Source organism: Dermochelys coriacea, chromosome 1, assembly GCF_009764565.3.
Source record: "Dermochelys coriacea isolate rDerCor1 chromosome 1, rDerCor1.pri.v4, whole genome shotgun sequence".
NCBI lineage: Eukaryota > Metazoa > Chordata > Testudines > Dermochelyidae > Dermochelys > Dermochelys coriacea.
The window spans coordinates 242,144,842-242,166,410 of NC_050068.2; the positions used below are offsets into that span (position 1 = coordinate 242,144,842).

The 21,569-nt window shown below is 45.4% G+C and overlaps 1 protein-coding gene across 3 annotated transcripts in view; it reads left to right on the forward strand.

Moving 5' to 3' along the window:
• CACNA2D4 (calcium voltage-gated channel auxiliary subunit alpha2delta 4) overlaps positions 1–21,569 on the forward strand; it is a 212,421-nt gene that overhangs the window by 105,878 nt on the left and 84,974 nt on the right. For all 3 annotated transcript variants that reach the window (XM_043517786.1, XM_043517792.1, XM_043517780.1), the window contains exons 19-26: positions 3,155–3,216; positions 3,510–3,577; positions 3,758–3,803; positions 5,153–5,250; positions 7,945–8,038; positions 9,460–9,555; positions 14,129–14,256; positions 17,628–17,708. In XM_043517786.1, the coding sequence (XP_043373721.1) occupies positions 3,155–3,216; positions 3,510–3,577; positions 3,758–3,803; positions 5,153–5,250; positions 7,945–8,038; positions 9,460–9,555; positions 14,129–14,256; positions 17,628–17,708 (673 nt within the window). The remainder of the gene's footprint in view (positions 1–3,154; positions 3,217–3,509; positions 3,578–3,757; positions 3,804–5,152; positions 5,251–7,944; positions 8,039–9,459; positions 9,556–14,128; positions 14,257–17,627; positions 17,709–21,569) is intronic.

Sequence of the window (21,569 nt, forward strand, 5' to 3'; positions counted from 1 at the left end):
ACTCCTTAGAGAGGTCTAGTGGCAGAGAAGCCTCTATTGCTGGCATTGACTGTAAAGATAGGAGTTAAACCAACAGAGCAAGGACATGCCCAAGATGCCAATACCCTGTGCCAGGGCATTGAGAAGGAGGCAACTGGGTGACAGGGTGAAATGCAGCACTGAGTTGAAGAAGGATGAGGAAAGAGAAGGAGCCAGGGCCACACACAAAGTGAGAGTGGGAATCAAGGCCAGAAGAGAGGAAAGTTCTTCATCACCAAGAACAACACAAACCCACTATCTTTAGCCATCATCTCAGTGCTTAAAGAGTGGGAGCCACAGGGCAAACAAGGTTGTTCCAAGAGATAGATGAGAAAAGAGGTTTTCTGCATCCACTCAAGCTGCAGGGTACGGGACCCAAATTTCTGAATCTCTGTGTGGCAGCACAAGGTTGGGTTTCTGGACTGGCCACATTTTATCATTTACTGAAGTGATTGGAGCACTTTTCTTTGGACAATGCTCAGCTGTCAGACAGTTGACAAATCTCCCACACCAGGGAGCTGTCTGTGTGCAGTGTAGACGGCTTTGCTTCAAGTCCCTTTGATTGCTAGTGCCAGATGGATTTCACACACACACACACACACACACACACACACACACATACACAGAGTTGCATTGCAGAGCTGGCCGTTGATAGTGGAGGTGCAGAGTGAGGGCAGTCGGCTTCAGCAGTGTTCCTGAACATGCTCAATCTGTGTGAGCATGCTCAGTACAAGCCAAGCAGCAAATCTGGGGGGGGAAGGGAGGGTTGTCACATGAACCCACATGCCCCCCATGTGTCACCTCTGCATCTGTTTTCATGCTAACCCACCTGCTGAGTACACAAACCCAGGACACAGTGCAGGTTGACACTGGCAGGTCCTGTGTACTCTGCTCAAGTATTGTTTAAAACAATCTTAGAGCAGTTTGCAGTGGGCCTGCCTTCTCACAGGTATATGGTATATTCAGGGGTTGTCCATAGTTCAGGGGTTCTCGAACTGGGGGTTGTGACCCCACAAGGGGTCACAAGGTTATTTCTTGGGGGTCACGAGTACATGCACAAAACAGTGAGCAGCAACCGCTATAAAATATATAATTTCAACCTAGTGTTTTAGAAAATTGTACACACCTTTCCATCACAATGTAATGTATTTACTTCAAAAAGTATTGTAAATGTATAATGCAGTGATCCTTGTTCCTAAACAAAATATATAATTATATTATCACCACTTTAAAAGAATTGGATGCTGGGGATTGTAGATAACAAACGCAGGTTTATTGTCTTGAGACTAAAAAGTGGGACTGAGACACCATTAGAGGGCTTGATTGTTCAGCAGCTGAAGAGCTGCATTAAACCACAGATCAATCAGAATACTGAGATCGGCAAAAAAAAGCAATTTATAATTTAACACTCAGCCATACAGGCAGGGATGGCTTGGGGGGTGACAGAATTGTGGGGGGCTATAGCCCCTCAAAAAAAATTGCCTTAGCTTCCCCATACCTACCCTTCCCAGTGCAAAGGTCAAATGTTATGCAGAAGTAAGGGTGGCATGGTATAGCATTGCCACTCTTACTTCTACTGTTCTGAGCTGCTGCTGGTAGTGGCACTGCCTTCAGAAATTGGTGCCCAGCGAGCAGCTGCCACTCTCTGGCCACCGGCTCTGAAGGCAGCGCCAATGCCAACAGCAGCGGAGAAGTAATGGTGGCAGTGGGGTGCTAAGTCTGCTGTGAAAAATGATATTGGCAAAGTTTCTTTGCACTCTTCCCCCATTATTAAACAGTACTAAACAGTATTAAACTATTTTGAAAAAATAACTTTTCTGATTATAACAATAATTTGATAAAAATGTGTTTTAGTCTTAATTTAAAAACAGTGAGAAAAGTTAAATTAATTTTAAACAATAGAATTATAAATTTAGCACTTAACATAGTATTAAATAAAAAACGTATTTTTAATTAATAAGAGGGGGTCTCACTCAGGCTTGCTATCTGAAAGGGGTTGCCAATACAAAAAGTTTGAGAACCACTGCTACAGTGTCTCTCTCACACTCAGATTCACCCACCCCTCATCTTTTGCCCTGGTTCTAGCAACGAGTCACATAACTGCACTTCCAATCCAGAAAGGAAGCACTCCAAGAAATGTTTTTTACTGCAGTAGCCTCAAAGAAGAAACACTTGTGCCAGTCCTGCTAAATTCCATTGAAACTGACACTTTCAAATGGAAAATATCAATGTTGACACTTTTTTAAAATTATTTTTCCAAAGCAACATTTCAAAATGAAATGAAACATTTTGAATTAGAATGTTTAAGTGGAAATGTTAATTTGAAATGAAATTTTTCAGTTTGAAACAAAATGTTTTGGTTCGAATTGACATTTTGTTTTTGATTGAAAATGTTGTTCTTTCATTTTGAAGTTCCAAATTGAAATTTTTTTATAACACTTCATTCCGTGAAAATATTTGATAGTTTGACTTTTTTGTCCTGATTCAGAATGAAAATAAATATGAAAATCAGCAGCATGTCCCACAAGATGGGAATTCTGTTTTCCAAACAGCTGTAATCAATTTGTAGCCTCTGTTCTGGCTCTTCCAAATCCATTCCCTCCCACCCTCCAGTCCTCCTCATCTGCCTCTCTGAATCTTCAGCCACAGTGTAAGAGAGGGAACCAGAGAAGCTGGTGAAGATAATGAATTGTAGCCCTCGGGGCGGGTCAGGGTCGGTCTGAGGCCTTGCAGGGCCCCGTGCAAAGAAAGACCCGCAGGACCCTGCAATCTGGTTATGTAGTGCGCGTACAGCTAATGCAGTGAGAGGGAGGGCAGCTTCCTCCCACTTTCTGCTCTCTGGGTTGTAATCCCAGAGTTAAGGTGTTTTACTGGCCCTGCGAGGAAACTGAATGGCTGAGTGAGTGGAGCTCTGAAAACCATGACTTGCTGAACATTGCACACTGCATCATGGCCTCAGACCTGGCCTGTGGGGTTGGATGTTACTGGAGTTAACCAGATGCTTTGATTTGTCTTTGGGGTCATGTAGCCAAATCACTGTTGTCACTGTGGTGCAGTAGGATGGTGTATCCCTTCCCCCACTGTAGGGTTTGTTTTTCAAAAAGTTTATTTTCCCCCTTTTTTTTATTTATTCCAGAAACGGGTTCTCTTTCTCACTAACGATTATTTCTTCACTGACATCAGTAGCACGCCTTTCAGGTGAGCTAGTGTGTGTCAACTCAGGGATGTACCTCTCAGGGTGGGGGGTCGAGGCTATTTGGTCCTTCCTTCTCATGATATTAGCTATGACAGAGGGGTTCCTTGCTCCCTTGTATTGGAGTTCAGATACTCTTACTGCTCGCTTGGGGATGTTCTTTTGTTAATAAGAGAGGAGAGAGCTGATGGCATTGGGGATCATAGCTCACCTCTCAGGGAGGGCAGTGTCAGATGTAAACATCTGGGGTTTGCACATGACCTCGTTGACAAACCCTCTGTTTTCCCCCTGCCTGCAGCCTCGGTGTCGTCCTCTCCCGTGGTCATGGGGAATACATCCTGCTGGGGAATACTTCAGTGGAAGAAGGTAGGTTAACCTGAAACAGCCACATCTCTGTAGAGGGCAAGGATGCTGAACTTCATTGGCATCCCAGGGATGAGCTTGTGCCTCCCTCTCTTCTCTGTCCCCCACCTCACCCTCTCAGCCTTTCTGTGTGTTTGGTTCATTGACTGATCCATAGACTTATTGGTTGCTTTCTTGTTTCAGGCTTGCACGACCTGCTGCAGCCAGATTTGACCTTAGCTAACGAATGGTAAGTAGATGGTATCCTGTTGATGATGGAGCCTTGTGTTGAGATCACTGGCAGAGTTCGCTCTGCTCTCCCACCCTCCCTGGCTTTGAGGAAAAGCAATATTGTCCTGAAGTAACTGATGGTACCAGAGTTTGGTGCAAACTTCTGAGACTTCCATCACTTTCTTTGGCAGATTATTCTACAGTCTGCCCATCTCACTGTCCAGAAAGATCTCCTGATATTCTCCTTTGCACAATCTCATCCTATTCCTGCCTAGAACTGTGCAACAAACCATAAATCTCACAAAACTTAGTGAGGTGGAATTTTGTTGCAAGGTCAGATTACGCTCAGTGAGAAATCAGCTTGGTTCACATGCCTTTTAATTGAGCCTGGATGTGGTTTCTAGTGAACCTGGAGTTGACTTTATTAATGCAAAATCGTATCATGCAAAATTTGTGCTTTTGCTTGGTTTGGCCATGAAACAAAATAAAGCTTGGCATTTTCAACTTTTGCTTTGAGATTTGGGATTTGTGTGTACCTGAAACTCAGCATTAAACTTGGGCATGTGAACCTCAAATGGATCAAAACTAAAGCAATTATTTGCAAGAAGCACTGCAAAAAACCCTAATTTATTATACCCTAGTTAAAACCCCTCAAACCGCCATGAACAGCATCTCTTCCTCCTTCTGTTTCATGCACAGTTAACATATATACTTGAGTCATCTGTTCACCAGCTTTACATAGTCACTTCTTCTAGTCTTGCCTCATAAAACCTTCCTTCAAGTTCCTTAATAATTTGTGTTTTTTCTTTATACCCCTCCAATCTGACATAGAAATAGCCAGAAGTGAAAGCAATATTAGATGGCTGGTCCCTTGTGGAATACAGAGAACTGATCACCTCCCACCTCTGCATCCTGATGCCCCTGCATATGCAGCCCATTGGTTTATCTTGCCACCATATCACATTGCAAGCTTGTTCACTGTCTTGTTATCTGTCTCCTTTGGCATTGCTGCTTTCCAGGTTTCTCCATCATACTGAATATTGTTATAAGCAGGCTAGTGTATATGTTACCATTGCCCTTTGCTGGGTGAAATTAGAACTGCTCTGCTGTGGGTCAGAGGAACTATACTGCTAACGAAGATGCTTCTTTAGTGCAAGCGGTATCATCCTGTGCTGTTTTTAACAGGAGGAGCTGAGTTTGATCCATGCTGTTGTTGTTAAGTTCTGAGCACCAATGGAGTGCAGCATAGTGACAAATTAAATTCCTAGGTGGCCAAAGATTTGTTACAATAATTTTTTCCAGATCACTATTTTCCTTGTGTGTTTGCTGCCTGAAAGTGATTTTCTATGTTTCTTTCCTTGTCTCCAGGATTTACTGCATCACCGATATTGATCCAGATCACCGGAAGCTCAGCCAGCTGGAGGCCATGATCCGCTTCCTCACAGGAGAGGAACCCGATCTGGAATGTGAGAGCTGGAAATAAAAGTGACCTACTGGAGCTCTCCAGTGCCTCTCCACGGTGGAGAAGGGCTGCGGGAAGTTGAGTGGTGATAGACTGAGCTCATGCGCTGTATGCTCATACCTGCAGAGCTGAGTTCAAACACTTGCTCACTTCACAAGTAGCAATAAATTGAGTGGCCACATCCTAATCCCCAGCAGATGATTGTTTCCATTTCAAAACTACCACAAAATTAAACCTGATTGAATGTCCCTGTTAAGGAGAGATCCAGGCCTGTATTAGCTGGGGGTACTGCAGGCCATGTTTGACAGAGCTGTGCGGGGAGCCAGGAAGGAAAGAGTGCCTCTGTGTAGTTCAGAGCTGTGTAGTCCTAAAACAATAGTAATAACATTATTTGTATTGTGGCGGATCCCAAAGGCCCTATTCAGAGCTGGGGTACCATTGTGTTAGGCCTTCCCTCAAACACAAGATAAAAGGCAAGTTCTGCCTTACTTCAAATTTAGTCATTAGTTCTTTAGGGTAGACGAAGTGGTTGTGATGAACAAAGGAGAGAAATGAACAAGGGAGGACAAATGTCATGAAAAGATCATGTGGATTCATAGGTTAGATATTGCACTACTTGATGTGCCCTGACAGTTTCAAATCATCTGAAAGTATGTTTGGGTTTTCTTTGGGTTTTGAATTAAATGAAATCAGGTATCCCCAACTGCTGCTCTACCTGCTCATCGTTAGCTGGTTGATGTGTTGTAAATATCAGTACAGAAGTGCATCTCGAGGAGGGATATTAGGGAGGAAAGAGTAGTGGCCTTATTAATCAAGTCAGAGGGTGCTCTATTAATAAGAGGTAGCATAGAAGAAAGCACAAAGATGTTTGTGGGACATGCAGATAAATGGCTGTTCAAAACTGGTATAATTGGTGGCATGAAGGATGCAGGAATGACGCTATAAGAGTCAAGAGCAAATAAGCAGGAAAGGGCAGTGTAGTGAAGGGCATTAAGGGTGAAGACAAGAAGTTTGAACTTGATGAGGTAGGAAAGGGGAGCCAGTGGAGGGATTCAGAGGAAGCAGGAAGGGTGTAACATAGAATTATGGGAAAGGTCAATGAAAGACTGTCTTAGTGCTTTGTTTTGAATGGACTGGAAGGAAGTGAGATGTGTCAAAGAGGAGAATGAGATGGATGATAAGGGCCTGGGTGAAAGTTTTAGCTGTGTGGACAGACAGAAAAGTTCATATTTTTGAATTGCAATGGAGGACGAAGCAGCTGGATTTCGACATGACTTGAATGTGTTATGTAAAGGAGAGGGAGGAGTCAAAGATGACCCCAGCTTACTAGTCTCTGTGACAGGGAGAAGAGGGTCTTGTCAATAATAGCAGAAAAAGGGGGGAGTGGGGAGACCTTTAAGGAAAGATAAAGGGTTCAGTTTTGGCTATGTTAGGTTTAAGCTAATGGTGAGGCATCCAGGAGGAGATGTCAGGCAGACTCAAAAAAGGGACAGGGTAGATGGACAGAAGTCAGTAGGGAGGAAGAATATTTGCAAGTCAGTGGCATGAAGTGGTGAGGAAGCTATCTGAGGTAGATGAGATCTCCCAAAGTAAAGCTTTAGTGAGAAGAAAAAGGGGCTAAGAATGGAGCCCTGTGGGATCTTCCAGGAGAATGGAGGAGGACCACGCACTTAAAATAGGGCACAGAGGCTTTGTCTAGACTAGGATTTAATGGTGTGATGTTAGGAAACACACTCCAAAAGTCTAGTGTGGATAAACCAGTGTAGACTTTAATATGTGCCAAGCAGGTCAAGTTAAAGCTTAGGCTCGGCTGCCTTGTTCACACCAGATTTTACAACTGGTTAGCAAGTATTAGCAAACTCCTTCCAACAACAACACATCTTTACATCCACATCTAGACAAAGCCTAGAGGAACAGCCAAAGAGTAGGAAAACTAGGAGAGGACAGCATCCCTGAAGCCTGGTGAGGACAAGATTTCAAATTTCAAGAAGGAGGGTGTGATCCACTGTCAAAAGCAAAGGGGTCAGGGTGGACAGGAATGGCATGGAGGTCCTGAGATTTGGCCACATTCGAGACTTTCATAAAGGCAGCTTGAGTGGAGTGGAGTGGGCAGAAGCTTGATTAGAGGGGATCCAGAACTGAGGGAGAGGCAGTTAAGGCCACAGTTGTAGACTGCCTGTTCAGTGAGTTCAGGGGTGAAGGCCAAAAGGAAGGGGGAATAAATAATTCTTTTGACCCTGTTTTGTTTGCTCAGCCTTTCAACCCCCCAAGCTTTTGGGCTGACAGAGGGTGACCTCTGACCTTTAAAACTGTGTATAGAGTGACCAGTGCGCTGAACTGCTGTGTGAAAGTGACCACCAGAACCCCAGAGTCTGGGTTATTGCCACTCATGTACAACATGGCGGTGAGCTGCCCTGACTGTAATGCTGTGTGCATGACTGCTGCTAGACAGTCTGTGGGAGTGGCTTGATTACACCCTGGTGAGAGTTGCCATGCTGTCCTCTCAGCCAGAGGTGAGGCACCCCTGGAATGGTCAGCAGATGCAAGTGGGATCTTCTTTTTATTCCCTATTTTTATTCCCTATTCTATTCCCCTGGACCACAAGGTAGGTCAGTAACATTGCTGCTCTAAAGGATATCTAGGAGGCAGAGGGATGACACCATTCTCACGCCTCATCATGTTTGGGTTTTTTGCTCAGGTGATGAGGACTTGGTCCAGGAGGTGCTGTTTGATGCTGTGGTAACTGCGCCAATGGAGGCCTACTGGACAGCCTTGGCCCTCAACATATCTGGGTAAGTATATGTGAAAACACAGCTGAAATTAATTCAGATCCCATGGTGGTCTTGGGAGTTTGGACAGGGTCTCCTGATTCCCTGGTGAAAGCTCTGTGGCTAAGTTGAAGGAGCAGCTTGATTCCCTTTGTCCCATAGAGCCCATAATAGATCCTTACATAGCACTAAGCTGACCACAGAAACAGAAGCAGGACATAGATCTCCCTCTCAGGAATGGACTCCAAGGAGGAGGAGTCTCACATTTTGAGGTGTTGGTAATATATTCAGAAACTTACACTTCAAAATTATGAGTTCAAATCTCACCCAAGGACAGTAGCGACTAAGCTTTGTTACCATGTGACAACTGTTCCTTGAACTACATAAAGTGAACTACATAAAGTGAATTGGGCTGAGTCCAGCTTCTACTGTATCACAAAAAATGTTATCCCAGCTGGCACTAGTCAGCTCTCTTACTGACACTGAAGCCAAGGATTGAATGGGCCATGGAAATTGACCTACCTGTCACTCTTATAGATGGTGCCTTTAGATCAGGGTTGAGGTACACAGATGGAAGCTTGGACTGCTGCTGCCAGGACTGAGAAGGGATATAAATCTAGAGGGTCTTACCTCCACTTGGGATTTTTTTGGAGGCAAAATTTTACCACGGCTGCTACCACCTGGGCATCTAGGGCCACTTTAACACTGTATTGTTCAGACCTACTTGCAGCATGTGTTATAAAAATGGGCAGCCATTGTTGTCTTATCTGCACTTGGACTCCCATTGGTGGACTTGAACAAGTGGTAGCAATGGCAGGAAATTTTTGCCAACAAGCCCTAGTGTAGACATAGTCTGTCATCCTGCATATTCCTCTCCCTTAAAAAGACAAGGCCCTGTCCATAGCAGCTGGCCCTCTACCCTGTGAGCCTCTTCACAACGTCAGGTCTATGCTACCCACAACTCCAGCAGGGTCTCCCTGAGCCACTCAGTTACGTCATCCCTCACCATCCCTTAATCTCCCTGTCCCAGACAGAGTTTGGGTTCAGCCCAGGGGGCACACCCATTCTTTCTGAGTAACCCATCTCTCTCCCCAGTCCCATATGTAAACAGCCTGCAGCTGGGAGGGCAGGAGTAGAGGACTTTAAGTTCTCTCTGTAAAGGGACAAAATGAACAAATCACACAAGTGTGATTGTGAGAATGAATAGTAAAATCATAATAATCCTAATTCCCACTCGGATTTTCAAATGTATCAGTTCTGGTGTAACTCCACTGAAGGCAGTGGCATTATATTACAGGGGAATTTGGTCCCAAATGCTTAAACCTCCCACTCCAATGTGTTGCCCTCTGAATCTCCACTCTGGAGGTCCTTACTACATGGCAGGCTTAGTTCTAGCTCTGAGAACTAATTCTGCCCCTGTGGGTCTCTCTCTCTCTGTCCCACAGTGAGACTGAGCAGGGGGTCGAGATGGCATTTCTGGGCACTCGAGCTGGCCTCATGAGGAGCCTCCTGTATGTGGGATCTGAGAAACTCTCGAACAGGCAAGTCCTAAAATGAAACTTCACTGAGGAGTTTCTTCTAGTCTCTGTGAAGGAGCAGCATGAAATTGTCACTGTGCCTTCAACAGTATCCAGGGTTACAGAGAACAGAATGGGAAGCAACCGGGGTTAGTGGAGTGGAGCTGTCTGATGTGGCATAAAGGATAGGATGGGGCACTGTTTTGTGCTTGTTCTGTTTGTTATATGGCAAAAACCTGTCCCAGAATGCACTGGTTTCAATGTAAAATGTAGGCTAATTTTTCTGAGAGACATAATCTTTTCTTTGCTTGTTCTGAAGTCCTGGTCAGGAAATAGAAGGGCTGTCGCCAAGACATTACAGCCAGAAGATCTCCAATGACACTTTTTGTGAGAGTATTGGGGGGGGTCTTTTGCTTTAGCTTTTGGGCCACGTTCCAACTTGGCTAGTAATACTCTGCCTATCTCAATTCCCCTTGCAGTCTCAATTGCTGGATATTCTATCCTATACAGATTCTTATACTGCCCTCATCATCATAGTATCTGAACACGTTCCAGGGGTGCATTATGCAATGTGACTAACATCTGTGACATGTAGTTAGTCTCTCTCTCATCCTCTCCCTAGAGGGAGAATTGTGTGTGCAGTGGAGTGTTTTGCTTTGGTAGGATTTTGGTTAGAGTTATTCAGCTGCTTTGAGTTCCTGTTAGAAAGTAGGCTGAAGAAGTGTGCCCTGCACTTGGAGCAGAAGGTGGTGAAGTTTGTGATGGTCCTTCATTCCTGTGGGAGTTTCTTCCACAGTCTGGAACCAGCCCCTGAGAAGGTTCCATTTCCTGCACAAATGAGCTTCACCCTTATGGCAGAAAGTCCCACTGTACTGGAGGAGCAGACTTGTCAGATATGCTGGGCCCAGGCCATTGACTGCTTTGTAGATAAGAAACAAGACCTTGAACTTGACTCAATATGCTATGGGAAGCCAGTGTAGATTCCCTGTCCTATACTGCTGACACATAGCATTTTTCTGTGCTTTTAAAGGATTGCAGATGCATCACTCCAGTGGTGGCTGCATTTCAGTGGCGGATTCCTGTGTATAAGTATGTAAAGCTCTTCCAAATCCTCTGGAAAGGAAAGAACCATATAAATGACCAGTCATTGCTATGTCAAAATATACAGCAAAATTAAAGATCTGATATAAATAAATCAGGGAGGAGGAGGAAGAAGTGGAGATCTTGCAGGGAAGTCTGTTACCTGGTTATTGCTGGCGCTCCCCCAAGATATGGTTTATGTTATGGCAAGTGCAGAAGCCCATAGATCAATTTTTTTGGTCTGAGAAGCTCCAATGAGTCTCTGGAACTTGGCTGTCCTGTAAGGGGGGCATCATTTATCCCTTTTGACCTCCCTTGCCCTTCTTGACCTGGTCATTAGCTCTGTCTATATCTTGTTTTCTTGATCAGGCAAGACTCAGACCCCTCCCCCATCTCTTTTTCACTGAGCACCATAGCCAGTTCCTGGTCCTTGACTGAGTCAGAAAACTAGGAGCCTTCATTCCCCCACCACACAAATAAAAGGGCTTCCTTGTGATCTCTTTCACAGCTTCACTCTTGCGCTTGGGAGCTGAATACATGAATGGGATTAGATATTTTAAAAGGAATTCAGACAGAGGGTAAAATGTTCTAAAGCACCCAAGTCCCATTTTCCAAAGTGATTCAGGCACCTAAAAGCCCAAATCACTTACACACTTTCGAAAATTTTATCCAGCATTTTTGGTTGGGTAATTAGTCCCACTGACATAGTAAGTGCAGATCTGCACTTACTCTCATCTGCACAATAATCTCTGGTAATGTCTTAGGAGACATCACTGGACTAACAGCATTCCTTTCACCTACACATGGCACCTGTTGATACTTTAATACTACAGCTGTGACCTGTGGTAACTAGATCTCTTCCCCCTGCATATGGTAACACTGTTAATACACCCATTTTGCAGATGTTAGCTGGAGTAACACAATCCCTACAGTGCTACAAATAGATATACTGCTGTTGCAGCTCTGGGCTGGGATATAGGATTGTTCAGAGCTGCAGGGTACCATACAGCACAGATTCTTACTTTGCACTTCCTTGCATCTCCCTTTTTCAGTTTTGTGGCTCATTCTTACCCTCAATAGAGATGACTTATGCATGTTAGTGTGGGCCCAGTGGGATGGACTAAGTGAAATATGTGCTACCTGCTTACCAAATGGCAGGTAAAGAATTTCAGCTTCAAGGATGTTATGTATTAGCTATACCCATCCCACCTATCACTGGTTATGTGTGGTGGCTCAACAGCCTGTGCTGGCGGGTGATGTGGACAGAGATGTGGACAACAGCACCACCTGGTGACTCAGTCTGGAAAAAGTCATAAGATCTATGTGACATGCTGAGCCGAATCCAAGAAGCGAAGAAACTGGGAAATAAGGCTCTTGGTTCATGCAGCTAATTCTCTGTACGTTTAGATGTGTTTCTAAACCTAACCGCTGTCTTATCTGTCTACAGCAGTAGCATTTGTAAAGCAGCTGCCACCATAGTATTTAGGTGCCTTGTGCCTTATTTTAAAATAATTTTATCTTGCTTGTCTGCAAATGGACTGCTGTATTCTCCTTTAACTGGAGGTGAGAGAATACAGAATATGTAAGGACCAGGTTATTTGGGGCTGCTACTCTGTATATGATAGTATATACAACCATCTGTACTGAGGAAGTTAGATCTTTGCAAAGAGGTGTGACTTGGTCTTAAAAAAGAGGTGTAGGCTCAGCATGATCTTCTATAGCCAAGGGTCCTCTGCCTAATTGCACTGTCTTGGCAGACATAAGATTGACCTGAGGCTCTATTAGTTGTAGTGACTCTGGACTGGAGAATTCTTGGAGGGTTGCGTAGAGCAGGGGTTCTCAGCCTTTTTCTTCCTGAGGCCCCCTCCAACATGCTATAAAAACTCCTTGGCCCGCCTGTGCCACAACAACTGTTTTTCTGTATATAAAATCCAGGACCAGCATTAGGGGGCAGCAAGCAGGACAACTGCCCGGGAACCCATGCCACAGGGGCCCCCATAAAGCTAAGTTGCTCAGGCTTCAGCTTCAGCCCGAGGTGCCCAGGCTCAGGGCCCTGGGCTTCAGCGCTGTATGGTGGGGCTTCAGCTTTCGCCCTGGGCCTCTGCAAGTCTAACACTGGCCCTGCTTGGTGGACCCCCTGACAGGGGTAGTGGAGTCTTCCTAAAAGTGGGGAAACCATGAGGCCCTTCCAAAGCCACACCCCTGCCCTTCCACTTTCCCTGAGGCCCCCGCTTCCTGGCCAAGCCAGAAGCCAGGCCTCAAGGGCTGAAGAGCTGCAGCCAGGCCATGGTAAGAGCCACCCATACAGCTGTGGGGAGCCCTGCGTGGGGGATCCGGGGGGCAGGGACATGGGCCAGGAGCTGCTTTCAGGCCCCACACCCTGGGCAGGTGGAGGATCCGCAGCTCCCCACGGTTGCCTGGGCTCCCTGGGCTGCTCTTACCTGGGCCGAGGGCGGGGACTTGGGGGGAAGAGGAGGAGGAGGGTGGCAGGTGTGTGACGAAAAGCGAATGGCCAGGCCCATCAATTTTCAAAAGTGGGAGGGCCATAACCTCTTGGTCCCCCTGTTCCAGTGCCCCTGCCTGCTGAAAGCTGCTCCCAGCCCTGGACCCCTGGTTGAGAACTGCTGGCGTAGAGACACTGTCCTAGTGGTTGTCAGGCCCAGTCCATTGAGAGCTTTGTAGATCAGTACTACAACCTTAAAGTAACTCTGGGGTATGATGGATAGTTCATGTAGGGCACTGCACACAACTCTCTTGCCAAGGTGTGTCTCTCAGAGATGAGCTGCAGTGTGCTGGATCGGCTTTCTAGGTATAGGCCATTGTCATAATCTGGCCTAGAAGGCAAAGGCCATTCTGAAATAGTGAGGAAGGAGGCACCGATTTCTTGCCAATCAAGTGGGAAAATATATTTCTGATAACCTTCCATGCAGCTCCAAATGTGGGTTTCTTCCAATGGCTCATGTGCAGGTCACACAGCATCCCCAGCACCACCAGTGAAGTATCTTGGACATCTTGACTTTATGACTTGTCCTAACCAACTCATCCTTTAAAAATGCCAGAGCCCTTCCTGTGAAAGAAGGGGTGGGAGCCATAATTTGCCAACCACTGTGCTTGCATGAGTCTTTCTATCTCTCTCAGTTCTTCCCTGCAGTTTGTTGCACACAGTTAACTTTCTACCCTGTCATGTACCTGGTGTATCTGTGTGCTGCTAAAGAGCAGCTACCTTCCACCCCAGCAATGACTGCATTTCAGCAGTGGATGAACTGACGGAAGCCTGTGTGCTGCATATAGTTTGTAAACTGCTCTGGAGTCCTTCGGGGTGAAAGATGCTATCTGACTGTAAGTTTAGTATGTCACCAGCCTGTAACTATCCTGAGGCTGCATTGGTGTCCTGACAATGCCAAGTGCAGAACATTCCCCCAGGCAGGCACTGTGCTGAATGCAGCTGAGGTGGGAGAAGTAGGTTTCCCTGTCCCAGATGAAGGTGGCAATTTTCACTTTTTTTTCTTCCTTATAGGAAGTTCCTGACCCTGGGGGACAAGGAGAGTATCTTCACCATGGATCACTTCCCCCTGTGGTATCGCCGAGCAGCAGAGCATCCTCCAGGGAGCTTCATCTACAGCATCACCTCAGAAGAGGGTTCAGGTAGCCCTCGCCTTAGCACTACAGCAAAGGAGGGAGGTGGAGAAAATAAATTTGTCACTCACAGTCCCCCGCTCCCTGTCTCCACCCCATTAACCTTATTATCCTCTTCCTGCAAGACTAAGCTCTTACACAAGGGGGAGATGGTGAGAGCCATCCTCGGGCTGCTTATTAGAACAGAAAGAGGGAGACCCCTCACAGCAAGACATGGACAGGAGAGGTGAAGAAAGGGTGAGGCTGCAGGGCCTGGAGTAGATGAAGGATGGACGGGGCTGCTGAAAGATGCACGAGTCTGCTGGGCAGGGGAAGACAAGGAATCAAGTGAGGGGAGATGGGAAGGGCTCTGAGGCAAAGTAGCGGAAGGACATTCAGGCTAGCTGGCTGGAATGATTTGAGTGGCAGTCAAGGAGGACGTGAGCAGGGGCCAGCTGGGGGGAGGCGAGATTTGTCTGGGAGTCACTTTTTTCATGGTTTTCCATTAAAATTTTCCCAAGTGGGAAAATGAATTTTTCACAGGGGGAGGGGGAACTTCACTTCCCTCACCAAAACCATGTAAATGGTCCCCACCAAACACGCTGAATCTCATGCTGGTTCTATAGTGGAGGTAGGCATCCCCTCACCCCCTGGAGTCCCAGAGTGACAGCTGACTAGCAGCTTTGTTGTGTCGGTGATCAGGATGTGATTGTCCCCTATGTGATCTCCAGAGCCTGCAGGGACCTGCGCCAGGGTGGAGGAGGACAGGAGAGCACAAGAAGAAAAATCAGAACAAAATACTATGTGACGCTCATGCAGTGGAGGCAGAAATCCCCTCTGTGCTCTTCCCCAGCCCCCTGCACTCAGGCACTGTCACGGGGCTCAGCACTCTCGCTGTAAAAGCTTTTTGTAGCATTGTGGTGGGAGGGTAGGTAGGAGGGGAAGTGAGCAGCACGGAGAAGAAAACGAAGATGGGATCCAGAAGATGAACCAGGATATAAAGGGAGGGGGAGAGAAAACACAAGAGTAAACCTTCCATCCATGCTCTCCTCTCCTCTGTCCCCCCAAGTATACCTCACTTAAAGGGTAACCACTAGAGTAAAGAGCAGAGGTGGCAGTTGTGGCAAGAGGCATCTTCTGCCAGACTATCTGCAACTTTCATTGCTCTTTGCAATAGAGCAGGGCTTAGAAAGTCAGACATTGGCACCCCGCATGGGCGTGACTTCCTGACATTCCTGTAGTAGCTTCCTATCAACATTCAATGTGAGAACAGTGTGTACCTTTATCCACTATGCGCAATAACCCATGGGACCAGGTATCAATTGCTAGTCACTGTGGGACAGATCCTGCGGTCCTTGCTCACCTGAACCCTAATTGACATCAAAGGTAGCTTTGCCTTAATAAGGACTACATAAAAGCTGGTTTTTGTTTGGTTCATGGTATCCCTTAGCCATGACCAAGCTCAGGGCCCAACTGTGCTAAGCACTGACACATAGGAAGAGACAGTCCCTGCCCCAAAAAACCTTACGTTTTAAATAGATAGGACAGACAAATCACGGAAGGAAGGAAGGAAGGATTATTCTTCGGGGTCTACTTAAATCACGGAGAAATCACACATTTTTCATGGGTTGGTCGCCACATAAATAACAAATTTCATGGATGGTCTGTTATTGCCACCCTTACTTCTATGCTACTGCTGGCCACAGCACTGCCTTCAGAGCTGGGTAGCTGGAGACCAGATTTCACAGGGGAGACGAGATTTCATGTCCATGACACGATTTTCACACTTGCAAATTTGGTAGACTCCTAATTCCACTCCCCTTTTTACAGATGAGCAACTGAAGCACAGAGAGAGTGTCATTTGCCCAAGGTCACATATTAAGTTAGTAGCAGAACTGGAAATAGAACACAGACCTCATGAGTCCCAGTCTAGGGCCTTCACCACACGATCATGCTTCCTGTTTCTACATGAGTGACCCAGCAGGACCAGGAACTTCACATGACCTCCCGCTAGGGAGTTTGATCCTGCATTTGTCATCTACCCGAATTCCCCACAGACATCACAAGGCGTTTTGGGTTCATAAGGAGTGCAGGATAAGGCTCAAAGCATATGAACATCATCTGGCAGGAAAGTCCATGTGTTTCACAAGCGCTTCTCTCAATGTGTGCAGTGCCCTTGTGCAAGTCAGTCTGACTTCAGTCAAAAAAATCCACACACAACCTCAGGCTAAAACACATGATGCAGCTGCAATGTCATGTTCAGGACACGTCAGACACCAACAAGAATGATGAAGGCAGAACTAAGACAATGACAAATGCTGGGACTGTGGGGAAGGAAAAAGGACCTACTCCATCTGCTGGGGTAAAGCATTGAACTCTATAGTATGTCACGAAGGAATGAGTGGCAGAATAAATATGCTCAGAAATACTGACCTTCAAAATGGCCCCGGTAACTGTGAAAAAGAAACCACAGCCCCTATTTTTTTTTGTTTCAAGCAAATCCAATAAAATGAAAAACCCTACAAAACTGGAATGTGTCCCTAGGACAGTTACAGACTAAAATGACTGAATTCAACTTAGGAAATGGCACACTGCCTAAGGTGCAGTTCAGACTACATATGCAATCATGGTTTTTGTATCCAGTGTGTGGCACAACCTACACACGGTTTGAAATGTGCCTGCTTTTATGCCTCAGAATAATAGCTGAACCATGTTTGTGCATTCACGCATACGACACTGCCTAAACGTTGTGTGTGTACCAGTGCATTCTGGGAAAATCTGGGCAGTTAACCTATACCGTCTCAGCAGGAGAAAGCGTAGAGGCCATGCACACAGAGAGGCACCAGTGGCATGAGGTGCAATACGCTCTGAAGCTTCCTAGCACCCAGAAAACAAGGAGAAAGAAGGACTGGGTTACTAGTGTGGCATCCCTCTAGACTTAAATAGGTCTAACTTAACCCTAAATTTGGTCTTGTAGTGTAATGACACAACCCTTTTATTCAGACAGGTAAACAAACTTGAGGTGGGCAGGAAGGTTGGCTGAGTCTTGTAGCAGCTTCTCAGGTGGTATGTATTTTCTTATTTTGAGGGCAACATCCTTGCTCTCATGGGCCATTCCACCAAGAGGAAATCCAGTCTCCTGAGCTGCCAATCAGGATGCTTCAGTGTTCTGGGAGATGCAGGCTTGAAATTAGAGTTGAGCTTTTCAACGTTGGGGCATCCTTTGTGCACTATTATCATGTGGCCTCCCCCTGCACCCAGTCCATGTCAGAGCTGGCTACTTCAGTGATCTCAGTGGTTTTTCTCTGTGGACAGTAAAGAGCTCCTGTGTGTGGTCTAAGCCCCCTTCCCCTGGCAACAGAGGGAAAGTAACTGAATCTGCTAAATCTGTGTCTTGACAGAGGGAGGTGGCAAACCAGAGGTGGTGACAGTGAGCACATCTGTTGCTGTGACTGTGGATGGGAAGACGGCTATTGCAGCAGGTAGGAACTGCCAAGAACAGGTTTTTATTTTTTTCTTGAATAAGAGGGTGGCACAATGTCTTGCAGGGAGGAACCTTACAGTGAGATCTGTTAGCCTGTGGAATTGTCTTCCTAAGAAAGTGGTGGAAATTACATAACTTGTGTTATCGAAAACTGGACTGGACAAAGCACTAGAAAATAAACAGCATGGCTCAATCCTGCTTTGGGCACAGGGAGAAGGAATTGATGAATTAACAGGGTGAATTCTGTTGCTGATATCTATGAGTCTATGGATTGGTGCAGTCGTTGATTGCAGAGCAGAAAGCTTGCACAATGGGTAGTTCTGGAGCTTTGAGATCATTGTACTGCCTTTGGGCCGATGGAGTATTTGTGGTGCTTATGCTGAGTTTCAAAAGAATGAGATGTGCCTGTACCTCCAGTATCACTAGAGCTGGAAACTAACCTTTGTTGATGGAGTGGACATTCTGCTGACTTTGAAATTCTCCTGTAAATTCCCACTATTCCCTGTAAGCCTAAGCCTTTTGCCCCCTCTGAAGGAGTGTCACTGAATTCCATGTGTGCTATTGGAAGATAATGATCTCACATTTATAGAACACCCAGTCACGTTCTGGGGTGCAATCCAGACCAGTAAGGGGTTGTGTCAATGCCTGCCCTGTAACCCTGAGTGCCTCAAAATGCTCTTCTGCTATAGCTGCTTGACTGGATGCTCCAGTCAGCAGACAAGCATGCACTGACTGTCTGTTTGTTAAGCAGCCCTGGTGCAGCGCTCTGTTTCCAGCAGCTTGCTTGTTATACTGCTGCCACACTCTGGCCTCCACCAGCCTTAGTTACACGTGGCAAGATGGTCCCAACAGCCCCCAGTCCTAAATTTTCCCAAAATCCTGTGTCCTGCAGCCATCAACTCTCTCCTGGACCATTCAGAGAGTTAGTTTGTTTGTTTGTTTTGTTCCTTTCAAGGTACAGTACCCAGCAGCTTGCCACATCAACTGGAGTTAACATTCACTTTAAATCAAATGCAGGGCTGGGTTGGTTTAGATTCAAGGTAAAACAAGTCTATTAACAAAAGGAGAGGATATTAAGTGAGTTCAAGTATAAAGGATAGAGTTAGAAATAGTTACAAGCACATAAGAATGCTTTCCAAAGGCTAAGACTTAACACAACAAGCTACAGCCTTTGTTCAAGGTAGTTTCCTTATCAATCTACCTTCCAGCAAGTTGGCTAACCACCCCTCTGGTCAGGATCTCCCAGAAAATCCAAAGTACTCAGTTCACTTTCCTTAGCTGAACGATAACTTGGTGTTCTTTGCCCCTCTCTTTATAGTCCAGTGCACCTTTGAAATGGATTCTTCTGAAAGTTACCCACCAAAGTAAAGTTCATTCAAGCTCTGAGGAAGGCAACATGGAGTCTCCTGGTGAAGGAGCTTTCATGGTGGTTTCTCCTTTCACTAGTGTTTGCTAAAATGCAGATTGATCTGTGTCCTGCAATCTCCTCCCCTTGCTGTAATGTTGGATGGTTGTATCCTCCCCTCCTTGGTTCAATGATCCTGTTTACCTTCTACATAAATTGCATTCCCATTGTCTGGAAATACCTCTCTGGGGGCAGAATCGCATTCTTTTTTCTAGGGTGGGATAACTTTAGCCCTGCCTAGCAGGCACACTTCAAGAACACAATTCCCAATATGTTTGTAATTTTGAATTTGTCCTCCGTACACACAATAATATGAATGATCAATATGGCATTAGCTTTTTATTGATATCTTACATGACACCTTTTAGATACAGGTTATGACATTAGTTGGTTGGGGTATATTAAACTCATCAGGTCAGCTGAAACTCACTACCAGATCCAGTGAGCTCCTTGCTCTCTGACTAGGATGCTGGTAGAGTCACCCGCTCTTGATTCCAAAAGATCCCAAACTGCTATATAAACATCTACAATTATCCAGTACTTACCACTGAAATGCAGCCACCTCTGGGGTGAATTGGAACAGCTGTTTAACAAACCAGAGCAATTCTAAACGATTTACAATACTTACCATATCCAGCTGAGACTGCAGAGGTAATTTAAGGTGTCTTGGTAGTTTCTGTAGTGCTTAATATAAAATAAGGAAAATTTAGTTTAAATGTTAGGGGAAATTTTATAACTTGAACAACAGTTCAGTTCAGTAACGGAACAAACTGCCAGAACAAGTTATAGAGTTACTGTAACCAGAGACATTCCGAGGTTGACAACCATCTACCAAAGTTTGTTTAAGATCATTAAATCAAACATGATATAATCCAGGAAGATGGACTACACGGCCCATTAGGTGTAGCTTCTAACTCATTTTTTTCAGTTTCCATCAGTCTTACTTTTTTTTTTTTAAAGTAGATGGGCTGACATTGAAATCCATCAGAGACTGCTTCTCCTCTGTGATCAGAGTGAGATGACATGGTGGTAAATATGCTAGTGTCCTGTTTACAGTAGCATTTGGTACTGATACTGGGTAAGAAGATCACTAGCACAGCCAAGGTTGCTTTTATCCATACTGGGTGAAGAGTGCAAGGGACAGGCCCTCAGCTGGTGTAAATTATCATGGTTCCATTGAAGTCAATAGAGCTGTGACTGTTTACACCATTTCAGGGGCTGTCCCTCAAAGTTTTCAATCTTTCAATATAATTATTGAGGTTAAGAACACAAGAACGGCCATACTGGGCCAGACTAATGGTCCACCTAGCCCAGTATCCTGTCTTTCAACAGTGGCCAGTGCCCAAGCTTCAGGGGGAGTCTACAGAACAGGGCATTACCGTCCCAGTCTTACCTTCCCAGCTTCTTGCAGTCAGGCTTTAAGGTTGCCTAGAGCATTGGGTTGTGTCCCTGACCACCTTGGCTAATAGCCGTTGATGGACCTATCCTCCGTGAACTTATCTAGTCCTTTTTTTAACCCAGATACATTTTGAGCCATTACCACATCCCATGGCAATGAGTTCCATGGATTAGTTGTGTCTTGTGTGAAAAGTACTTCCACTCATTTGTATTAAACCTGCTGCCTATTAATTTCATCAGGTGACCCCTGGTTTTTGTATTCTGGGGAAGGGTAAATAACACTTCTCTATTCATTTTTTCCACACCGTTCTTGATTTTATAGACCTTGTCAAGGTTCCTTCCCCACTCTGAACTCCAGAGTACAGATGTGGGAACCTGCATGAAAACCTCCTAAGCTTACTTTTACCAGCTTAGGTTAAAACTTCCCCAAGGTACAAACTATTTTACCTTTTGCCCTTGGACTTTCGCTGCCACCACCAAACGTCTAACCGGGTTTATTATTGGGAAAGAGTAGTTTGGAAACGTCTTTCCCCCCAAAATCCTCACCAAAACCTTGCACCCCACTTCCTGGGGAAGGTTTGATAAAAATCCTCACGAATTTGCATAGGTGACCACAGACCCAAACCTTTGGATCTTAAGAACAATGAAAAAAGCATTCAGTTTCTTACAAGAAGAATTTTAATAGAAGAAAAGGTAAAAAGAATCACCTCTGTAAAATCAGGATGGTAAATACCTTACAGGATAATTAGATTCAAAACAGAGAATCCCTCTAGGCAAAACCTTAAGTTACAAAAAGACACAAAGACAGAAATATCCATTCTATTCAGCATAGCTTATTTTCTCAGCCATCTAAAGAAATCATAATCTAACACATATCTAGCTAGATTACTTACTAAGTTCCAAGACTCCATTCCTGTTCTGTCCCCAGCAAAAGCATCACACAGACAGACCCAGACCCTTTGTTTCTTCCCCCCTCCAGCTTTGAAAGTATCTTGTCTCCTCACTGGTCATTTTGGTCAGGTGCCAGCGAGGTTAACCTAGCTTCTTAACCCTTTA